The sequence below is a fragment of the Phalaenopsis equestris genome, unplaced genomic scaffold (assembly GCF_001263595.1).
Source record: "Phalaenopsis equestris unplaced genomic scaffold, ASM126359v1 Scaffold204539, whole genome shotgun sequence".
In the NCBI taxonomy this organism is placed as follows: Eukaryota; Viridiplantae; Streptophyta; class Magnoliopsida; order Asparagales; family Orchidaceae; genus Phalaenopsis; species Phalaenopsis equestris.
The window spans coordinates 354,593-379,084 of NW_018224089.1; the positions used below are offsets into that span (position 1 = coordinate 354,593).

The 24,492-nt window shown below is 31.9% G+C and overlaps 2 protein-coding genes across 2 annotated transcripts in view; one reads left to right on the top strand and one right to left on the bottom strand.

Annotated features, from left to right (window-relative positions):
- The window catches only part of LOC110036270 (lecithin-cholesterol acyltransferase-like 4), a 65,620-nt gene that overhangs the window by 15,536 nt on the left and 25,592 nt on the right, over positions 1-24,492 (top strand). Inside the window, exons 3-9 of the mRNA XM_020740675.1 lie at positions 5,643-5,761; positions 7,056-7,191; positions 7,349-7,400; positions 16,164-16,264; positions 17,591-17,773; positions 18,437-18,594; positions 20,162-20,216. Of these exons, the coding sequence (XP_020596334.1) occupies positions 5,643-5,761; positions 7,056-7,191; positions 7,349-7,400; positions 16,164-16,264; positions 17,591-17,773; positions 18,437-18,594; positions 20,162-20,216 (804 nt within the window). The remainder of the gene's footprint in view (positions 1-5,642; positions 5,762-7,055; positions 7,192-7,348; positions 7,401-16,163; positions 16,265-17,590; positions 17,774-18,436; positions 18,595-20,161; positions 20,217-24,492) is intronic.
- Positions 22,103-22,759, bottom strand: LOC110036271 (H/ACA ribonucleoprotein complex subunit 2-like protein). The gene has a single exon (XM_020740676.1). The coding sequence runs from the start codon at positions 22,565-22,567 to the stop codon at positions 22,103-22,105; it is 465 nt and encodes a 154-aa protein (XP_020596335.1). The 5' UTR covers positions 22,568-22,759.

The following is a 24,492-nucleotide window of genomic DNA, read 5'->3' on the forward strand; positions in this document are numbered from 1 at the left end:
AATGACATCTCCATCTACATCACCATCACTTTGACTAATAGACCCGAGGCATCTAAAAAATTTATCCCTCTTAACGATTTGATCACTCATAGTTACAGCTCTGTCACTAGAGCTACTACTATTAAAATTACATTCCATGTATTCAGGTTTAGATCTACTCAAACAAATGCTTTTAGACTCAACGCAGACCTCCGTGATTCAAGTATTTTCTGAACTCTTTCTTTAGTTTTTTCCAGAAGAAGGATAGCATTAGCGAAAACATACACCAAGGTATGTCCTCTTGTAAAAATTCAGTAAGAGTATCCATAAATAACGCAAAAAGTTACGGGCTTAAAGTCGTTCCCTGATGTAATCCAACTAAATCAGGAAAGTATTTGGTCAATCCATCTTCTGTTCGAACATAAGTAACAACTATAGTATACATGTCTTTAATGATATTAATATCAATCATATCAATACCTTTCTTATTTAAAATTTTTTAAAGAGCTTCTTTTGTAACCTTATCGTAAGTTTTTTCTAAATCAATAAAAGTCATATGTAGGTCCTCTTTACTCTCTCTGTACTTATTCATCAAACATCTCAATAAATGTTTTGCTTTCATCGTATATCTACCTGACATAAATTCAAACTGATTATGAGAAATCTTTGTATCACGTCTTAAGCTATGTTCAGTTACCCTCCAATAAAATAATTTTAAAGTATGACACACCAACTTAATTCCTCTATAATTTGCACTCTTGTGCATTATTTTTTTTCCTTATAAATGGGGACCAAAATATTGTTCCTCCACTCAGGCATCTTTTTAGTTTTTAAAATAATATTGAAGTGTTTAGTAAACCAAGAAACTTCAAGCCTTCTAAATTTTTCTACAGTTCAATTGAGATATTATCAGTTTTCTTTAAAGCCTCATCAACTTTTATTTTACTAATGCGATGGTAAAATTAAAATATTTTTTTATTATTAATAATATTAAGATCACTAAGGTTGAATGGTCTATCGTATTTTAAGAAACTTTATTGAAAAATTTATCAAAAAAGCTCACTTTTGTTCGATATCTTTCTTTAAAAAAATATTTCTTGATTTTATCTTTAATACACTTTACAACAACAACAAAAACAACGACAAAGCCTTAATCCCACTACGTGGGGTCGGCTACATGAATCCTTTTTCTCCATTGCGTCTTATTTAGTGTCATATTTTCATTTAGTTCTAGTAAGTTAAGATCATTTTTAATACAATTAGCCCAAGTATTCCTAGGTCTACCTCTGCCTTTCTTAACACAAGTTTCTTTATTGGGCTAGTTTATACTTATATTTTTTACTCTCTTTAGTATCTAATATGTTATAAATATCACTTAGAATAAAATTTTTAGCGTCACAATTTATTCTGTTAGATTCTCTATAGGTCACTTTATATTTTTTTCCAGTTCTCTAAATTTTTGCATACAAACTAATTTTTATAACACAGCCTATATTTTATTTTTTCTTACACATTATTATTTCATCACCCACTATTTTTATTTATAAAAACTTTTTCTTTTGACTCTCCTACCAAATTTTTTGTCACTTGTTTAATAGTGCTTTTTGCTTTATTCTAACAGAATTAGTTTATTCATGAACATCCTAAATTTTGAAATTTTGGAGTTTACTTATAAAAATAATTTTGTCTTTTAGGTGAGCCATCTAATGCAATGGTAATTGTGAATTATATTTTTTATCTTACAACTCATTATCTTAAAATCCATAACTAATAATCGATGTTGAATACTTAAATTTTCATTTATAGCAGCCTTACAATCCTTACATTCTCGAAGATCTCTTTTTCACAAAAGAAAATAATCATTTTGTTTTTTATTTGATCTATTCTTATAAGCAATAATATATTTATCTCATTTCTTAAATAAAATATTAATAGTAATAAAATTATATGATAAAGCAATATCTTATATATTTCAATTTTCTTTTATTAATCTCTCTAAAATCTCAACCACTATGAATATTTCTAAAATCTTCTACCACTCTACCAATATGTCCATTTAAATTTCCTCTAATAAATATTATTTCTTCTGGAGTTATCATTTATATAAATTCATTTAGGTTATTCTAGAATTTTTCTTTTGAATTCATATCTAAATTTACTTGAGAAACATAAGCACTTATAATATTAAAAATTTTAGTATCAACAACAATTTTTAGGAATGTAATTCAATCTCCAATTTTATTAATTTTCAGAACATTATCATTCAAACTCTTATATATAATTTCACCTGTACCATTTTTAGTGCGACTTCTACCTGTATATCAAAGTTTAAAACCTAAGCTATTAATCTTTTTAGCTTTTCCATCAACCCATTTAATTTCTTGATTACATAAGACATTCATTGTCCTATGAACTATAATATATACTAATTTCATTAATTTACCTGTGAGAAAACCTATATTCTAAGATCATATTCTAATATTAGTTTCATGGACTACTTGCTCGCATTGATCCGTAATGTGGGAACCCTTGCTTATTTGCACTACATTTGAGTACCAATGTAGCAGACCTTATTCACTTTTCAGTATATTTAGGCTATACAATTCGTCGCTTCCAGCTGATGCCCTAGCATTAACACAAGGATTTAAATAATTTATGTCATGATTTTTCAACAAAAAATTTACGTTGACTGTCATATACCTCTCTCCATTTTTTACATCAAAACATATCTAGTGCTATTAAAAATCCAACATATTAAAAAGATGTGCCTAAAAGCTTGTACAACTTCTAAAATTATACAATCAAAAAGTTGTATATTATTACACTTGAATATTCGATCCGGTACTCCTTACCCATTTCTGGAAGACGTACCTAAAAGCTCAGTGAATTAATCAATGTTAAAATAAAATTTTGTAGATGAAAAAAAGTAACGTGCTTGTGATATTGTAACTCGTATACATGAAAACATTAAATATAATAAACATGCTTTAATCATGTGAGATTTAAGGTGAAGAGCATGAAATACAATAAATAATAGCAACTGCAACATATATATAGTTTCATTCATTCCTATGCAATCATAAGAATATCTATAATAATTTCATAATCAATAACAATCTTCCTAGGAATATCACTTGTTATTGCATAGAATTTGATAACATTCATTTCATTTTATGTCATTAGGTCATCACCTAACACGCTGATTAAAATAATTATTGATAAATGTTGGACCCTTCCCAAACATGATAATTATCAATAGTCCCAGGGAATCTCATCATTTACCGTCATCGGTACATGCTGATAATTCATGTAATAACCTACCAATGATAACACCTATTACGTTCCTTTAACATATCCTGAAACAATCATTCTTTATAGGCCAATCATTATCACATGCATATACAACTGTATACGAAAACCTGCAAATAATGATTTCATAATTATGCTTATCAGATCAATAAAATAGTATAATCATAAATATCGTCAGTATTAGTTCAAGCTTACATTGATATAACATGTATACTTAATCAACAATATGCATAAGCTTTTGAATGCAATCATATGCAAAATAAAAATATAGTAATGTCAAAAATATATTCTTAATTTAACTCATAATATTTCATTTCAATCAACAGAGCAGCCCTGCGATGAGTTTTCTCAAACTTGCTTTGAGCTGACCGTCTATGGTAAACCATCCTGAATCATACTTAGAATTTTCATGAAATTTTAGCTTTGGTCTTAATTTAACCTCAAACATAATTTAATTGCCAAATATTGCTTCAAAATGGCTTCTCCGCATAAATCCTCCCTAATGGCTTCTTCCATTCATTCCGTAATTTTCTCTTCTTCCTGCCTTTCTCTGATATATTTATTGTTATCAGCCTTTCCCGAGATATAGTTCTCGTTTATTCCTGCCTTTAGCAGCAGTGCTGGAATTGTAGAAATGCTCCAGCTTGCAGTAAATAACTGGAAAAGATTGCAAGGAAGAAAGGAATGTTGCAAATAGTATGAATGTGAGGATTCTCTTTACGGTTTTCTTCCTGGAACTCTTACCAGAGAGTTGCGGCCGCCCCGCTCAATTCGATTTTGCCACAGTGCCCGGGCGAGGAGGCTTGTGACAAAAGGAATTTGGAAGAGGGGAATGGGAATTACGAAACATGTATACGCTTTTTTAACTCACACTTAAATCTTAACCATTCACACTCCCATCCGCCGTTGCATGCTTTGCAAAGTGGATTTGCTACAGTGACAGGATGATTAAGAGTGTTACTTAGGTTAATAATGTAATTAATTAAGTTGATAGTATATTTTTTTATACATCCTAATACATCTATAATTCATACGTAATGTTATATACTAAATTTATTTCGAAAAATGTTGAATTTTAAAAAAATTATTTTGAATGAATGTCGAGAGATGAGAAAAGTTTGGTGTATTTTAAAATTGATCAAATTTTACCTGGATAAGCTTAAATTGGGTGTTGCACTTTCCATATTTTTAGAAGAAAATAAAACTTAGAAAAAAACAAAGTATTGTCATCGCTTAAGATGTGGTTGAACTTATAATTTTTTTTAATTAAGTTTTTAAGGGAGTTGAACAAGGGATTCATCTTAGTTTTCTCAAATCATGCTGATTTCCACACTTAATTTGTTTACTATTTGATATAAAAAATTTAAGTTAAAATTTGTGTATATAACTATCTAGCCTTATAATATCTCAATAAAGTTATTTTATATTTAAATATGATTTATATGAATATATGAAGTATTTTTTTATAATTTATTAAAAGAAGATATTTCTATATGAAAAGCAAAAAATATAACAGGATATTTTTATGATTTTTAATATGGCTTTATTGGTATGATTCGTATGCCAAGCTCAGTGATAAAAGCGACTTCTATGGCTTATTGAGCTATTTTCCACTAGGTGAATGCAATAATATATTATATCATGTTTATGAATACCTAATTAGTTTATTTTTTTTGTTGTAAATAATGTCATACTTATTTTGATGGCCGTCTGGGCTATTTTCCTTCATAGTTCAATGTTTGAATCTTATGGTAGCATTAATCTTAGTGAAAATTACAGAATAAATCAATTTATTTAAAAATTAAAATAAAATTAATTTATTATTTATTTATTTTGTTTTCGAAAAACAAAAAATAAAAGAAAATAAAAAAGATCCCAATAAATCCTTATATTTTACAAGAGAAATGACTATTTCGTTATGGTCGTTAAATATTATTTTTGGATGGAAAACAAACAGATAATAAGGAAAATCATAGTGTATGCTTTTTTTAAAAAGTTGTATACTTAAAAAATATTCTAATCAGGTATTGTTTTATTTGGTGATGTTTTTAATGCCTTTTTTTAAAAAAAAAAGATCAATTGTTTATTCACTAATATGTTTAATTAAAATTTAATAAAAGATAATTTTTATTACTTTTACTAATATTAGATTATGGTCAAATTAGGAGACATCTAATGTTATGACATTTGAAGTATACTATTAATGTTTTTTTAGTATATATAACATTTACTTCTCTTTGTAATATCATTTAACCAAAAACATATTATTCGATTAAGTTTAGCATCTTAATAATAGTGAACCAAACATGTCCTAAGTTAAATGCTGTAATCCTATCTTGATATTTTATTTGCAGATAATTGGAGGTGAATGCGTCTACTATTATCATGACATGATAGAGGAGATGCTGAAATGGGGATACCAAGAGGGTAAAACTCTATTTGGATTTGGATATGACTTTCGACAAAGTAATAGGTACGTGCACTTTATTGCATTTGTTATTATTTCAAATGTCTTTTAAAGTATCTTGTGTTTTAATGCAAAATTATTTTGTGTATGTTTTCTCATAAAAAATAAAATGTTAAATTACATTGCTTTCTCAATTTTTATTTTTTCGTCAACAAAATTGTGTGAAAATTCTTTTGTTTTTTTAATTATGGTGCATACATATTTATTTTTAGATGATGTGTCTCGTTCCTTTCTATTTAATAATTGTATCATATTTGTCGGGACCCAATCTGTAAAGCAAAGAACGAAGAGGGAGAGATAACCACTTATTCCCTTTAACATTATTCAAATTATTAGTTTATTTGATTTTTTAGTAATTTATTTTTATTAGCTTGCCATCAAACTTTATCACAACCCAGTCCGGGGCTTAGAATTAACTAAGACGGGAACAGACAGTCGGATGATGAAATTAAGTTTTCTATTATTTTATTTCTATTATTAATAATTTAATATTCACATATTAATTAAAAGTGCCACTAAAAATAGCATTTTAATCAACAAATAAAAGTTCACCCTTTGTTGTTGATCTCGCTTCATGTACAAATTAACTCCTCTAGTATCTCTCTCATTCAAAAGCTTAAAACCTGGAAAAATATTAAAACTACATAACGAGTTATTTAAGATAACATGGTAAAGTAATCACATTTCTAAATTACAACAATCTGAGAAAAAAAAAACATGCATCCTGATTTTTCATATTTCATTATAAAAATCCATATAATAATTCATTGTATGTATTCTTGAAATTTGCTCAATAGAAATAATCTAAAATTTTGTATGCTTTAAATTTGTCTTTATTTTCCAAAGTTCAGTCTTTTAACTTAACTTTTATTTTACACTCTTAACTTTAACATCCATCTTAGGAACACCGTCAAAATATAACCTAACACATCCTTGACTGAATTATCTCGTCGGCAAAACGGTTCGTGATTTAAATTATATGATTGTCTCAGATGGAAATGTGACTACTTGCCCCTGGCTGATACTCTTCAGTTGGCATAACAATTAGTGATCTAAACATCACAATTGTACGGGGTAATAGTATAATTTCTATGGGTGCGGGTACACTGACGTCTCCTGTCCGATACTATGTATGCATCCACGCTTAGTATAATGCATATAATTTTGTTTTTAAGTTCTTTTTTCCTGATTGCGTAGTTGTATTAACATCAGCTTTCTGAAAATGACACCTAGGAGGTGTTTTGGAACTTTTTATGAAGTACTCGATTTACCAGTTTTTTTCTTTTTCATTTTTTTTCAGGCTTCAAGAAACGCTTGATAGATTTTCTGCGAAACTAGAGTCCATATTCACATTATCTGGAGGAAGAAAATTGAATCTTGTAACTCATTCCATGGGTGGCTTATTGGCAAAATGCTTTCTAAGTTTGCATAGTGATGTAAGTGTTCCTTCTTTGGGCTATTTGACTTTGATTTACCGATTTTTTTGTCAAACTGTCTTTCTATCCTTGCGTTTTTTTTTGCCTTTTTTTTTTCTCTCTTGCTATTTCCTTTTAAATGAGTACTAACCTTTCAAACTAATGCAATACTGCACAGGTTTTTGAGAAATATGTTCAAAACTGGATAGCAATTGCTGCACCGTTTCAAGGTGACATACGTACATGTTATGGGATTTTTAGCTATTAACTAGTTAGTCTGAATTAAAATAGAGTACAGAAGTTGATATAAAGTTTGATGTTCCGTTGATTTATTCAATCAGTGTTGTGATAATGATAATGAAAGGGTGATGTGAAAGAACCACTAGACAAACAGAAAGAGAAACATATGCTGAAATTGTATAGAGCAGAAACTTGAAGTGCATAAGACCTTTCTAACTAATTTGAGTAGTTTTGCGGCGTTTGCAGCTGGTGATATGTTAGATTATGGGTCTGAGATTGAATAAAAATAATCATCTTTGAATTTGTTTTTTTGATAAATAGGATTCTGTTTTTATATTTTTCTCTCAGTTTTTGTTTTTTGTTTGAGGAGTGATAATCACATACTTTGGCGGGCAATGAATCTTATCATTCTTATAATCATTAGTCTTATGCTAAATATTTGGATTTATCTTTATGAATCATCTATCCAAAATTTTTGGCTTACCTCATTTTCTCTTTAATTATTTGACATTAATTTTACCTACCTTTCTTATTGGTGTATCTCTTACATTTTTTTTACATGCCATCAATATTTTGTTTTTCACAATCTCATCTTCATTATATGTTATTCCCTTAGGCCCTTTGATATAATCATTTCTTAACATATCCTTGCTGTTTTTGCTACAACTCTATTATTAAAGTCTCATTCCACTACACTTAGCTTGTTTATCAATAACTTTTTGGTTTTTTACATGCATACCACAGAATTCTTATCCATATACACATCTAACACCTAAACTTCAATTTTTACATACATGTCCCCTTTTCTATTCTTGGATAAAGTGAAATGCATGTTTTTATGCAGTGATACTGAGGCATGTATGTAAAAATTGAAGTTTAGGTGTTAGATATGTCTATGCAGAAGAATTCCTTGGCATGTATGTAAAAATTTCTAATCTTTTTAGCAGCTAACACTTCAATCCATTCAACATGGCTGACTTAGTTGTAATTTATAACATTTGCATTTTAAGTCTTCATGATATTCTTTTTATTGAGTAGTAATTTTGAGGATTTTACCATTTTATGCATAAGTATTTTACTCATAAAGCTAAATTATCATTATTTTATATAATTAATCATAAGTATGTAAACCTATCTTTCATTTTTATCTTCTAATACTGTTATCTTTTGATTAGCAATATCACAAGTTTCACACGCATTTCACAGTTTTAATTCTGCTAATTCTAAGCATTTTATCCTCTAAATATTTTTTATTGGTTTACACTTCCATGTTTCCCCACTTAATGGAACAAAGTCTTCTTGTTGTTGTTGTTTAAACTTCCAATTTTGATATTAGTGCTCATCAATTTGGAACGTGTTATCTTAAAAAATTCTACATTAAAGTTTTTTACTTTAGTTAGTCTTTTAAAATATGTACATAACCAAGATAAAAAATTTTGAACATAATGTTGAATCTCGATATAAATCTATTTTGATCGGAAACTCTTTGGTTCATACCAGTAATTGTTCCATTTTACATATTTTTTAATAATTTCCAATCATTTTCAGTATAACATTTTCCTTGAAGTGCAATGATCATTCTTATGGTGCTTAGTCATTAACGTTTGAAGATCAATAAATCATATGAATATACTTTTTTCTTTCTATATTCTTATATGTACAAACATTACATTAATAATGAATATTTATAGTGTGAAAGCAAATTTGTTCCGACCAGCTTAAAATTTTTAATTCTATATTATATTATTTTTTTCCCAACTTCATTGTATGACACATACGTTTTATTCTACTATAATTAATAAAAGCTTAAAAATTTTCTTCACTACCTAATATCAAATAACTTTTCCAATGAATTGGCTGTCTCTTACACCTCAAGTTTATGTTAAATATATTTCTTAACCAGACTAATATAATTTCAGTCATTTTGTCTCAAATTCTTTATAGGCATCTGTTATGGGCATCATGATTTTTCTCTATTCATTATTATAATAGCTGATTTATTTTGATTTTAAATTAGTCTATAATCTTTTTAAATATTCTATGTTCTTTCAAAAAAAATATTTTCTCAAAAATTCTCATTTGATAAATTTTTAAAGAACCATTTTCATTGTTTCTTGATGTTTTTATCTTTTAACTATGGTTATGATCATCACTTTTAAGGCATCTACTTTTATCTTCCTTGATCTCTTATCAAGGTATTTAATTTATCTTCTCTTTTTATTCCTTAATACATAAATTGTTCTATAAATCTTCAAAATTCTATAACTTTTACTTTGTTAACTATTTTTTTTGCTACGCTTCAAAGTTTCATATAATCATTTTAACTCTCATCAGTATTTACTTTTTACCACTCCTTAAAAGTATATTTTTTTCTTTAGTGACCGTTTAACATCTTCACCTAAGAATTAAGTTTTCTTATGCATAATTAATTTCAGCCACTCTTTAAACTCCTACAACAATCTTTCTAATTGAACTCGCCATCTTTTGCCACTTGAAGTTTAATTATAGAATTCTAATTTATTTCTCTTAACAAATTATTTTAAACAATTAACAACTTCTTATCTTTTACATTCCACTGTCTTGACCTTATTTATGTTATTTGATCGCTTTCTTGTACTCATAACTATTTCAATATGTTGTGTGGTTAAATTTTTTCCTCTTGTTTGAAAAAAAGTTTTCCTTCTTGAAAAACGTTAATTATGATTTGGATGCTCCACTATTTAAAGTCTTAAATGCTATTCTTATTCTTAATACATCAACTATTGTATTGTCATGTGCTATACTATAAAAATAAGAGAATGGCTAATATCTTTATTTGTTTATCATATATTCAAGAGTATTTGTACATAGAGCTGCCTAGATTATATAAGGAACTATTCAATTCTATGAGATTATTAATTAAAAAATTCACACAATTCTAGCCTATCAAATACATGTTTTACTTGCCTACTAATCTGAGGTACCCTACTTTCGAATCCTGTTACTGTGAGCCACCACACCATTGGTCTCATTATTCCTTGTGATGATGTGGTTGGTATCCTTTCGTTTTCGTTGTTGTTGGCCTGCTATCTTGCTAAATTCATGGGATGACAACTCTCCTCCATCTGGTCCCTACATTCTTTAAACAATTACTACGAGTTGTAGTATAGTTTTATAACTTATTGTATTGCATTTCAATATTTTATTTCATATATACTTTGAATCCTCTCATTCATCTTACTAGAATGATCTTATTTTTTAAAATCATCTCCATTCAATATCTCTCAGTCTTTGGGATATTTTGTAATATTTTATCTATTTCTTTTGAAAATTAATTCTTGAGACTCTAATCAACTCGAGGTGCATTTTCATATCTACATTATAAAATGTATTAACTTTTTTGCAAATTTGTACTATTTACTATTATAAGATTTCCTCATTGACAATATTTCTTCTTTACTTTATATTTTCTTTATTATTGAATTCTCTTGCCTATTATAGCCTCATATATGCTTAGTCTAAGTAGAAAATTGAGTAAAGATGTGATCCATCATAATTCTCTTTTATAATGTGATATTAGAGCCATGATCTAGAATCATTTTAATATTCTCTAGAAACCATCTCATTAATTTTGCTGACGCGAGAGTGTCTCTCCCACTGACTTGGGTGTGAAGAGAGGTGTGGGTGGGGAATCCCGTCTTTCTTACGCCTGGACTAACCGGTCCAGGCGAAGGGAGAGAGAATCGACCCCTCCTCTTAGGTTTGGTGCTTTCTTTCAAACGTGAGGTAACTCCTTAGTCACCCTAGGTCTATAAATATATTTTTTTCATGTTTCATGTCAGTTTTTTATGAGTTTTCTGTCGGGACAGCGATTTTCTTCTCTAAATTTTCCCTTATAGGGCTGTATCCAAGGGTGAGTAGTGCTCCCTTTGTATGTCATTCCGAGGCGGTGATTCTCCTCCAAGGGTCGAATAGTGCTTTCTCTCCTTCTCTTTGCTGCTAGCACCCTAAATCACCTTCTTCTTCGTTGCCTTTGCATTAGAGACAATACTCTTGCTGTTCTGCAGTCCAAAACCCTTCATCTTTATTGCCCCACTCTATCCCAGCCCTTTGCTTTGCTGTCACAGCTATTCTAGGCCTTCCAACTCTCTGTCATCATAGTTCTAGCCCGTCTGCCATTTTCAGCAACCCCACAACCCATTCCAGCCTTCGACAACCACTCTTCGATCACATAGCTGACCCCCACCTCCCATGGATCAAATCCTAGTGTGGTTGTATTGTGTTGTGTTTTCCATTTCAATGTTCTGGGTTTAACCTCCTATTTGGCTTTTTCTGTAATAATATTTGTGCTCTTATTATTATTTGGGTTAACTTCGATATCATTTAGTATTAGAGCTAACATAATCCTATTCCTATCATAAGGTTATCAAATCCACCCGTACCTAACCCCACCTCATCACAGAAATCTTTTCCCTTGTTGATTTTTCAAACCATCCGCCCTAAAATTTTCTTTTCGGCCCTACATCATCCCAATTCACTTACCTTAACCTAGGCACCAACCATGTCACTAAAGAGACAATTGCCAGAGACATTTTTGTGAGGAAATGTTATAATGTTGCGAAAATCACTCATAGAGGTTGTGTGGCAGAAAATCCTCCAACTGCTACAAAACCTTATTGCTTTTAAGAGGAGAACTTAGAGTGGTCACTTTTAGCCTCTACATTGTACTATCTTCTCTCTGATCAACCATTAAGGCACTTAATTTACTATATTTCTCTTCTATCTACATACTTCGGTGAATTATTTTTGTTCTCCAGTGGCGAAAATGTCGTCATTTTGTGTCCTTATTATGCTAGCATCTGTCTACTTTTTCAAACCTATTTGTTGATGCTCTCTGTTGGCAACTCCATTGATGCTCTCTTTTAATACTTTTGTTGGCATATTCTTTTAACACCTCCATAGATGTTTTGTATAAATACGATATATTTGTAAATTGTGCACATTTATACCTCCATTTAAGAATAGTATCTATGCCTGGACACCATTCTAGGTTTCCTAGACCGTCTGACAAAGCACAGTTGCAAAAAGTTGGAGGATTGATTATGGCATGGAAAGGATGGATGGCGATTGAAATAGGGCTTGAATGGCTACGGGGCTGTTAATTAGAGCCTTGGAAAGGGTGGCTTTCTGCTTTGAACAATAGGATGTATTGGTTTCATTGTTTGTTCGGTTGAAAGCAGTGAATAGATGGCATGGGAGGGAATAAGAGGTGAAACCTGTTGCTAGACAATAGATTGGAGGTGCTTGACGGTTGGCTCTGCTGAAAACAATGGTCGAATGTGAATCTACACGATGCAAACAGTAAGGGGGATCCACTACCAGTTCCTAGGCAAGCTACAGGTACAACACTTACGAAAGGAATATGATACAACACCCCAGAGAGCTAAATGCAGAGAAAAATCTCTCTGTGTTTAGAAACTCAGCAACAAAACTGCATCCCAAAATGTGCTACAACAAATAAAAAGTCTTCTGATAGAAAAATAACTAATTGGAAAATAAGAAAATAGGAAGGAACTAGAAATGAAGGAAATGAAAGAAGGAAACTTGCTAAAACTAAAAGAAATAATAAAAAAATAAACGACTTCTACCATGATCGTAGAATCTGAATGCCGCGATACCAACGGACCACTTAATCCCATAGAAATGAGATCACGGGAACCCACTTGCGTTTCTGCATCATTCTCCTCTGCTAGGAGATGTTTCTTCTTCTTCTCTGGAAGGGTTTGGATTCCAATGTTAAATGTTCTTCGTTATAAAACATCCGTATTTTGAGATAGCGCCTCATTAATTTTTTTTAGCTAGTTATTTGGGACGACATTGTTGAATTGAACTATAATTTAACGCCCATATTACTTCATATAGCCTTCCAGAAATAGCTCAAAACTTTCATATTTGTGACATATTGGATTTCCCACGGTAGAGTCAATTTAGGAGGTTGACTGTATGTCTGAAAATCTTGAAAGTTTTTTATCTAGGATTGCTGTGTCTGGTGTCAGCTTCTCGTACTCTTGACCCACTTAGACAACCAATGCCTATCTTGCTTATGCTACTCTTATTGCCTACAAAAGGGTACTTTGTGGCACCACATTCGCAAACTCTGTATGAATGTCTGTCATTTCATACTCTTTATCTTCTAAGAAAATTAATGATAATTATGCTAGAATCTCTCTCATGAGCTCATATTGAATCACTAATATCTCTCCTTCGTTGAGTGCAAGCTGGTATTTTTCTTCATTCTCCTTCTCTGAGTTTTCACTTTCTCCTTCCTCCACGTCTCCCTTATCAGTGAAAGATATCATTCTTCTGTTTAGACAATTTGATGCAATGTGTCTAAAATGATGACACCTAAAACACTTCTTGGCTGAGGCGAACTTGCAAATATTATAGGTCTCCACCTTGTTTTCACTTTGAACTTATTTTACTTCTAGTAGGGTAGATTGGGATGCTCAACTGTGTACTCCTGCTTCCTGACCTTGGGGTTGAACTATGTTTGAGGGGAGGTGTAGACCTAATAATGCGATGTTATCTCCACCTTCAGAGCTAGGGTTTTGCACATTTTGTAATGTTCAACATGGATGCAACTCTACCATGTTCCCAATAGACAATCTCAATCTCCCAAGATATCAGTGTATGGTGTAATTCTTGAGGCTCCACTAGCTCACACTTCAACATAAGATGCTTAAACTCACTTGTATACTCATCTATTAAGAAATCTTGCTGTTGTAATTGGTGAAGCCTCGAGAGCATGTCATGTCTGTAATGTGCTGAGAGGTACTTGTGTTATGTTTCTTTTTTCATCTTGGACTGGTAGTAAGTTTTTTTTTTCTCTCACGTTGGCATAGGAGCTTCAAAAAATTTCACCACAAAAACACTCTTCTTTAGCTTGATGGCGGTCAATTTTACCCTGCTATCATTTGGAAAACCATTGTACTCAAAGACTCGTTCTATCATCTGGAGCCTTTCAATAAACTTGTCTAAATCCATGTGAACATCGAAATTTGGTAGATCCACTTTAACTCTAAATCAGCTTCTCCTTCTATACTCAATGCTAAATCGGTGCGGCATTGGCTCTGTCACTTGAAGCTTATTTGTGGAAATAGTTTTCTTCATCTTCTTCACCTAGGTGGTTACCATTATTACTATGGGTGACTTCCCCATGATGTCTTTTTTCAAAATTAGTGAGCCTTTACTGTAATTGGAGGATTTCTTGCTGCATGTCCTCCATGATAATTTCTTGAGCACCTCGTTGAGAATTTTTCTTTGATAGCTTAGTGTCTCGTCCTTCCAACCGAGATTCACCCCCCATCTGGCTAGCTCTGACACCAAATGTTGTTATTTTAGGTTTCGTAGATGGTGTGATAAAGCACAAAAGGTATTAGAAAAAAGTTGTAGAATTGGTTACGTGAGGTTGTTTGCTGTGGAAAACAGGTTGTAGCTGCGTCAACACTTGTTTTGCTGAAAATAGCTAATAGATGACATGTGGGAGTGAAAAGGAGGTGAGACATGATGAGGGATAGCAATTGGAGGGGCTTGACGATTGGCCCTACTAAAAACAACACGAATCGGTGAGGGGGATCCACCATTTGTTCTTCGACAAGATATAGACACATCACTTGCGAAAGAAATACGGTACATCAATTCAGAGAGAAGAATTCAAAGTGAAATCTCTCAGCAAAAAATTACATACCGAAACCTACTACAACATATAGAAAGAGTGATAATATAAAAATAACTAATTGGAAAATATGAAAATTGGAAAGTTCTAGAAATAGAGGAAAGAAGAAAACTTGATAACAACTAAAATAAATAGTAAAAATAAAACCGGCGGTTGATCCTCACCCGATCATGGGATCCGGATGCCGTGGTACTCGTGGACGTTGGAATCCCATAGAAACAAGATCGCAGGACACCACACACGCTCCCGCGTCCTTCCTTCTAAAGCAAAGTTCTTGTTAACATTTCTCCTCTAATTTGCATTATTCTTTCTTTCACATATTAGTAGCGATTCTCTTGTTACAGCTGCAACTTTTAAGCAAAAAAAGCCTTCAATTATTCATATATCTTCGAAGCCACCTTGAGTTTCCAAAGGAGAATTACCTTTTCTAAATTATCACATTTGTTTATTTCATTATATTAAGAATTTATATTTTTTATTGTTGTATTATTTTCTCATTACTGAAGTTATTCTTATTTAATGTATTTTTATTTTCTCTTGCCTATTTATAGACATCTATTTGTAGTAATCTATGAAATTTAATTATGCACTAAGCACATTTATAATATCTTTATCAATAATTAATATAATACCGGTAAACCTGTCACTAAATTTATTCATCTCAAAAATTTTATTTTTCTATTTTTTTTACTATTCATTTGCTATGTCTATTGTTACCCCTTTCAGCGGACCATAGCTTATAACGTTGTCTAATACTCCTAGATGCTTGTTTTCCATTTTGCTTCTTACAGACAAGCAACACTAATTTTTCTTCATGTCATTGTGTCCAGTATTTTGTTTATGTTCCCGAATGATGGATAATAAGCAAAAGATTACATCCATATAGTTTTCTTTGATAACCCAGATTGTGATTTTATTTATGTTGCTTGGTTTTTTGTAGCTTTTTTTCTTGTATCATAAAAAAAAAGGGTTTTTGGTCTTTGTAGCTACACTTCTGTAAAATCATTTACTCCGATTTAATTTTTTGTTGTGCTTACAGGGGCACCCGGATATATTACGACTAGCTTCTTAAATGGGGCATCTTTTGTGCAAGGTTGGGAGGAAAATTTTTTCATTTCCAAATTGTCCATGCAGCATTTGGTATGGTTCTATGGCATTTATTCTGTGTGGTGTTATCTTCTTGAACTTTCATATCATGGATTTTAGTTAGTAATCTAATGATCAATATTTATGATGGTTTACCAATCACTGTTTTTCTCTGCAATAAATGTCTGATCTTTCTGGACTTAGAAGACCAGTTACCTCTGCCAAACTTGTGTCATTTATTTTGATGGGTTTGTTTTCTATTGGCCACAGAAGCCTTTTGTTTTGCATGTACTTTTGAGTATGATGTTTAGGCTTCATGAATACCGTTAGAGTAATTTATTAAAATAATTGTTGAAATATTTGTAACTTGGTACTAAATTTGAAATCTTCTTTTGTTTTCATTTTAGTTACCTGTGTATGCAGTGGCTGCCCTGTTAATAACGTTTACAATTTTTATGGTGTTTGGTGTGGCTGAATATCTCTATACTATACTAAATGATTGGATAATCTATCGAGGTTTACTGTGTCTTAGAGAATTCTTCTATTCTATGAAGGTGATAATCTTTAATTCCCTTGTTAATAGAAAGGCATAAGATTATCACGTTAGGTGAACCTTAGGTGTCAAAATGGCAGAAAAGAAACAAAACAATATGATCCCTGGGCTAGTAATGGCAAGTAATCCAATTTTGTAGTGGTTAATTCCTGTTGGGATTTGGATAGGATAAGTTCTAAGATTTTTTTCGTCTATCCCACAATTTATTTTTATTTTTATTTTTATGTTTTTTTGTGTAATTATTTTTGTTGCATAAGATCATTTGGAATAGTTATATTTTACCTTTTTAACCTATGCTTCTTCCATACAGCTCTTAATTCTCTTTATCAATTTAATTATTATCTTCTCTTTTAGCATCAGAGCTGCAATATATTTGGTTATTTTAAACTGGTTAATCATTTTCCTTAAAAAAATTATGAATAATATGGCCTTTGCAATATTTTTGTTATCATCGCCGTGGTTTTGCGATTCTTCTTTTTAAATATTGTAAAAATCTTATACATGTTTGAACATTTATACATTTTGGTTTGTGTAGCCTAAATAAATTTGTCACAGGAGTTATTGTTGTTGAAGAATTCTTCATCATAATCTTTGGCCTTAGACCAATACTCAAATTTTCACAATTGTTAAACTTTTATGTTTTTTTTAATGTTGGTTTAAAACAGGTTTATGAACTGTTGATGTGGTTCTTTACCTATTAATTGTTACTTATAGTCAGCAACTTATTCTTAACTTACCTAAATATAATTAACATTAATTGTTGCATGCTTTTAAATTGGAACGATTGAGAACTGTGAATCAGATTCTTATTGTTGCTTCATTTGTAGCTGATTGAATGTCCATCCATTTACGAATTAATGGGATGTGTCAGCTTTAGCTGGGAGGATGTTCCACTTTTGCAAATTTGGAGACGAAGACATGACAGTTCAGGTCAGGTTCATGCGTTGCTGGAATCTTACGAAGCAGATGAAGTTACAACTATAATAAATGAAGCCCTATTGAGCAACAATGTAAGTCTGTAGGAAGTCACTCCCTAGATTTTGGCGTGAATTCTTTTAGGTTTTTGTTGGCTTTTGCATTGTGGGGACAATGATCCTTATAATACATATGGTTGTTAATACGATGTGTTTAGGGTCTATTTCTTCCAACCACAGCAAAGATTTACTGATTCAAAGTGGAAATAATTGCAAATACCCTCAAACTATTTCTTCCAACCACAGCAAAGATTTACTCCTTAAAACTTCTTGATATTTTAATTTTTTTTCTCATAAGGAGCTAAATTATTTAGTGAACAATTTACTCTGAGATTTCCTATTTATGATCCCAATAAATAAAAACAACTCAAGTAAATTGAAATTTTTAATTACATGTTAATGAACTCTTTGTTAGTGAATCTTGTTTCATTTCTGTGGGACAACCTTTAAATGACAGGTTGTCCAATGGATTTTGTCTTCAGCATTTAATCTTGATGTACTGCAAGTAATTGATTTTGTTTTGTTATTTAAGCCTCTGAGAGTGCTTCAAGTGATTAAAAGTTTAAACTATTACTACTGTTTAATCAGATTGCACGGGTTTTTTGTTTATTTATTGAGTAACTATTTAATGTCAAACTTGGCTTTTTTTAGTTTTTTTTTTGTTTCCTTAAATCCTTACCTTCTTTGCTCATTTTGCAGGTCTCATGTGATGGCATGAAATTTCCTTTACCCTTCAATTTAGAGATTTTGAAGTGGGCTAATGAAACACGGAAAATTATGTCAAGTGCCAAGATTCCTGAAACAGTTAATTTTTATAACATATATGGCATTAATATTGACACACCTCACACTATCTGGTATGTTCTTTCAGCTATTATCTTTTTTTTTTCAGAAAGGCAAAGTTTCATAATTTATATTTTTTGAAGTCATCCTGCACATATCACTTGGACAAACATGTATGCAGCAGATTTGTTAGAACACCCGTGTTGGCATTTAGTTAATACTTGAATAACATTTTAAATGTTTATTGTCATAATTACTTAATTGAAAACCTTGCTACATGTCAAGGTTTAGATGAAAGCTTTGAAGTCACAATAAGTTTATTGATTTGGTGCTCATGGTTACACACTTAGCTACCTAACCGTTTGAGTGTATTTACAACGTAGAACTCTCTTACTTCAAGAATTATCACAACTGAGTCTCTGCCACTCACTATATTCTTGGAAGGTGGGACATTTAGACCTTCACAGACTTTAATTCCATTTCCATAACGCTTCATGGACATATTTAAAAATGTGCTTGATTTAGTTTCATTTTAAGGAAATAAACTTGCTAACAAAAAATAGGAACTGAAATTACACAAAGAAGATGCAATTTTTGAAATTTGTCCTTTTGGTGATTGTATGATTAGTTTTTATTGCTTATAAGTTATTTTTTAATTCATTATGACTATATATGTGTATGTGAAAGAGAGAGAGCTTATTTCAAATTGAATTTAACTTATTGTGTGTGAGAGTTTATTTCAAATTGAATTTAACTTGATTCTTTTTATTGGTCAAGTTGAAGGAAAAAAAGGGGCTAGAAATTCACTCGAATTGATACACCAAGTAGAATGAAAAAAAGTTGTGGTATTGCAAAAGTTAATTATATGATCTGTTAAAATGGATCTCCTTTTTCATTGGGGAGTTCTCTCCTACAAATGCTTCGTCTTTCTAGGCTTCTTTCTTATTATGAAATCAAAACTGTCTCTGTTTTTATTTTTGTTTTATTTTTTTAGGCTGTCCCGACCAGTCACCCCAGAAACATGTAGCGAACACCATTTGCCTAATGCAAGCATTTTTATATCAATTAGAACATAGTGGTCTCCTTTGTGAAGAATATTCTCCTTTATCAAGTAGGAATAAATGCTTTATTTAGGCTGATTATGCTTCTCTGCTTTTGCTGTTAAAAGTTGCTTTTTGAGCGACAATTGTTTTTATACTTTTGCAATACAATTTTTTAAGAAAAAAATTAGAAAAAGCTGCCATCCAATGAACACTGTTTTTCCTGCTAAAATATAATTAAAATATTGTTTCAACTGAAGCCTAACTTTGGTGGTATCCCCCAATAAAAAATCTCAAAATTGAAATCTAAACAAAAATTGAATTATGTTGAATGCATAGATTTATCAATTTACCTTCTCAAAGGCATTGAGTTTCGATTAAAGGGAGCTCAAGCTGCTTTTCAGGATCTAAAACACAGGCTTTGCACCATGTAGAAAATAAGGCGTTAAGTGTATTTAAACGTTTTTTAATAAGCTTGATGTATTGGTTTCCATCACCCAGGTTTCCGCAACTTGCAGATATGAGTGTGTTTGAAGCCTACTTAAAATTCTTGTAATTACCTAAGCTTTGCTCATTAGTATCTTCTTTGCTTTATTGGCAGCTACGGGAGTGAAAAAGCACCTATTGCGGAACTAAAAGAACTGATGTCTGCCCAGGTGATTTCTTTTGCTGAATAATTTTAACTCTTGGTTGGCAGAAATGGGCATTTGCTAAAGTGTGATGCTTGTGGCTTCTAAGAACTCCTTTTGGCTTTTGTAGTTCATGGTCTCACATTTGAACGCTTTTGTTAGGTGATTTCTTAATATGATGTTAAAATTATCTTGTCTATTTGATTGTTTTGGTGTTTAACTAGAGGATTTCTAATTGATAGCCATGTTATGATTAGTTTGAGATAATTATATAATTCTTTTCTCTTTTTCGTTTTAAGACATTTAGTCTCTTTTAGTTGGGCTTTAAACTAGACAAGTTTGTGAGACCCCTTAAGTAGAATGTGAATTTAAACTCTTAAACATTGAAGTGGCTTGTAAATGTTAGAATTTTGTCAGAAACTTCCAAGTTAAGCATGCACGTGCGTGAGAACTTTGATCTCCTGGGAAATTACACCAGTGAGACACAACCGTAAGATCATTAAGCCAAAGCGGATAATATCTTGTTGAATGAGAGTTTGATCTCTCACAAATTGTATCGGAGCATTACACCAGCATGAATATAAGAATTAAGTGTCATACAGAACAAATTGCTATATCATGGGAGATATTTCTTGAACCCTAAATGGGATAAAATGTTATATGATGAGACCTGGTTCTTGAATGTACATGGGTTACCTCTAGAATCTTATTTGTCTGGTAGATGATTTGGGGGTAAGGATATTGATGAGGACGTCAGTTATTTAATTAGAGATTGTGAAACCCCTCAAATTGAATGATGCTAAACTGTTAAACATCATGGCACCTTTAGGTGTAATGTTTGCAATTTTATTTAGAACTCTATAGCTATCCATGCTCGTATGGGAGCACTCTCAGGATGAGTGACATTTTGGAATGTTACAAAAACAAGACAAAATCATAAGAACATTAGGCCAAAGCTGGTAATATCTTGATGAATGAGAGTTTGATCTTTTACAAAATTAGTTTCATGCTCTTTTTGACCCTCTAAGATCAAATTAAGACGTAATAGAGGCAGACATGTCAGTCAGATATAATTTTCTCCAACACTTGTCCCAATGTTTAAAATTTAGGATTGAGTAGAAAATTAATTTGTCTTGATGATCATAGAATAAAACCATGCTTTTTTTTCACAATCTCTTAAATACACTCATCAGTCATTGATACAAAAGCGTGCTGAACTGTAAATTATCAAAGCATACTACAGAGCATTTGAGAAATGCTATAAAAAATTTATATCTGCCTATAATTTTTAACTTACATAATGAATCTTTTATAATACATTCAAAATTGTACTTCAAAATTCTATGATATAGGTAAAAGTTTGGTCATCTGGCTTGGTTCCACCTTTTATTTTCTCTTGCCTAAAAAAAAAAATCTAAAATTGAGATAAACAATTCTAATACATAATTAAAAAAATGATATATATATATATATATATATATATATATATATATGTGTGTATGTGTGTGTGTGCGTGCGCGCTGCATGCCGTGATTTGTTGTTTGGCAGAGTTGACTTCTTGTCACGGGTTCGATCCCCAGTGGCGCTGGGTTCTCGAATATTTAGGCACACGGCGCAGACTCTCATCATGGGGCCTAATGCATGGAAAATCGATAGTTGGGTGCCCAAATACCGATTTCATTTAATATATATATATTTATATATTTTTTTTTGAAAAAAAGGTTGCAATTATCCAGAAGATTATTTTAAAACAAGAGCATTGTTCATGGTCCTCCCAAATTTCAGTTGAATCTCAACATGCAAAAATAACATCCATAAAAATTACAACTAAACACTATGAGTTTCCCTTTCATCAATTACGATCCTAATCACTAGTAGTGAAATAGTTTCAACTCACTTCGCTTCCTCCGAAATTAGTAGAGATTTGATGTTAAATCCTTCACTTTAGACGCAACAAGTTCATATTCTGTTGTAGGCTTCTCTTGCACCTCTTGGTCCAACTCCCCCTTCTTTGGCTTTGTCATCACAAGAATGCAGCATGTTGGCCTCTTCGTTATTGTAGATGTGGCAAGATCCTCCCGTGACGGAACATATATATATGGAATGTCAGCTTCCTCACTAAGTATGGAGACGTTTGTGATTACATCAATAGGTGAAATATTTCCAGGAATCACGAACAACTCTTTATGACCACGACGAATGCTTTTAACCACTTCCTTTACTCCCCTCCTCACGCATTTAGCTTCAGTAGCTCTGCGAATGAGCTTGTGAGTTGGCTTGCACAGTTTTTTGCTTGCGAGGGGTTTGGCTATCGGCGCGAGAGCAATCGCTGTCTTTTTCTCCTTTATGACCATCTCGTTCTCGCTATCGCTACCCATCTTGTCTTTTGCTTCGCTCTCAGAGGGCTTGCTAAGGTTTTAGGAGATGCGTCCACCTTGAATCTTGGACTTAATAAGTCCAAATGTCTCGCGAGCTCTTCGTGTGAGTTATTATGACATAGACGAGGATTGAATTCTAGAAATAGACAAAAATTTTAATGCCCCTATCAATCGAATTTGTCAACACCTATTGCCAAGCTTATTATATAAATCATCAAAATCTATAAATTCTATTTTATTCACATCCTTTTTTTTATTAAGAATTCTTACTTTCTTATATATTAGTAATTGCTTTATGGAATCTGATTTGCCAATGCTAACATTAACTTTTTAAACCCCTATTGTCAAATGAATGAAGCTAAACAGTTAAAAATCATGACGCCTTTACGTTTAATGTTTGCATTTTTAGCAAGAACTCCACAGCTAACCATGCTTATATGGGTGCACTCTCAGAATGAGTGACCTCTTAGAAAGTTACAAAAATGAGATAAAATCATAAGACCATTAGACCAAAGCAACAAATTTCTTGATAAATGAGAGTTCGAGCTTTTACAAAATTAGTTTCACGCTCTTTTTGACTCTCTAAGATCAAAATGAGACGTAATACAGACAAACATGTCAGTCAGATATAATTTTCACTAACACTTGTCCTAATGTTTAAATTTAAGGATTGAATGGAAAATTATTTGTCTCCATGATCATAGAATAAAATCATGCATTTTTCACAACCTTTTAAATAAATTCATCAGTCGTTGATACAAAACATGCCTAACAGTAATTAGCAAAGCATACTACAAAACATTTGAGAAATTAATATATATATATCTTCCAATAATTTTTAACTTATATTATGTATCTTTTATTCAAAATTATACATCAAAATTCTAGGATAAAGGATAGAGGTTTGGTCATCCGGCTAAGTTCTACCTATTATTTTCTATTGCCTAAAAAATAATTAACGTAATTAACTAATAGCAAGATAAATATATATTAATATATATATTGACAAAAGAAGAAAATATATTAAGTTCAAACAGAAGTTACAATTCTAAGGTGGGGGGCTTTGACTAAGTCCCCATGAAGCAAAAAACTGAGAGAGGGGGTTGGTAAGGATGATACAATTACTTCTTCTGATTTCCCTCCCTCCTGGCAAAGAAATTTGCAGGCCTATTCCCTTCCCTATATATGAATTTTAAAGTGACTCTCAATACATTACACATTGATTTGATCTATTTTGTCCACTGTAGAATGTGCCAAGGGGGAGTAGCACTCCCTCTGACATAGTCCAATAGTATAGAGGAATCCACTTCAATCTATAACATCTTCCAGTTGTTGATAATAGCTAGTTTGAGAGCCCACTACATAGCCAGAGCTTCAGATTCTTGGGCATCTGTTGACCTCATTTTTAGTGAGGTCTAGTTTTCCTCTTAGGGTTTAGGATCTAGCCTTAGGGATCTCCCTTTGACTATCTTAGAACCTTAGAAGTGGTGCCCGCCTCATTGTAATTTGACCTACTTCCGTCCTCTTTTGTGGTTCCAAGTGTGTGGTATCGACTTCTAGCATTTAGAAGGGTGAAACCAACATGAGGAAACCCAAAAGGGATCCCTATAGGACCTTTTTGAGCCTTAGGGTGGCCTTCTGCACAATTCGCACTCCCGCGCGCACAAACTTCGCAATTCGGAGAGCCAACACGTCCGATCGCCATAATTCACATCGCTTGCACTGTTACCCGTCGAAGACTCGAATGAAATTTTTGAAACAATCGATCGCGGGTCAATATTTTTGTGAAATTTGAATTTCGACGCGTTTTTGACCCGATCGTCGACGACGTCGTCCGAGCGACCCCGGATGACGAAACGGACTGCGCCAACGCGTCCGGAACGTCAATTTTGCCTAGGGAGGACACCTATTTTGTCGCATCGTCG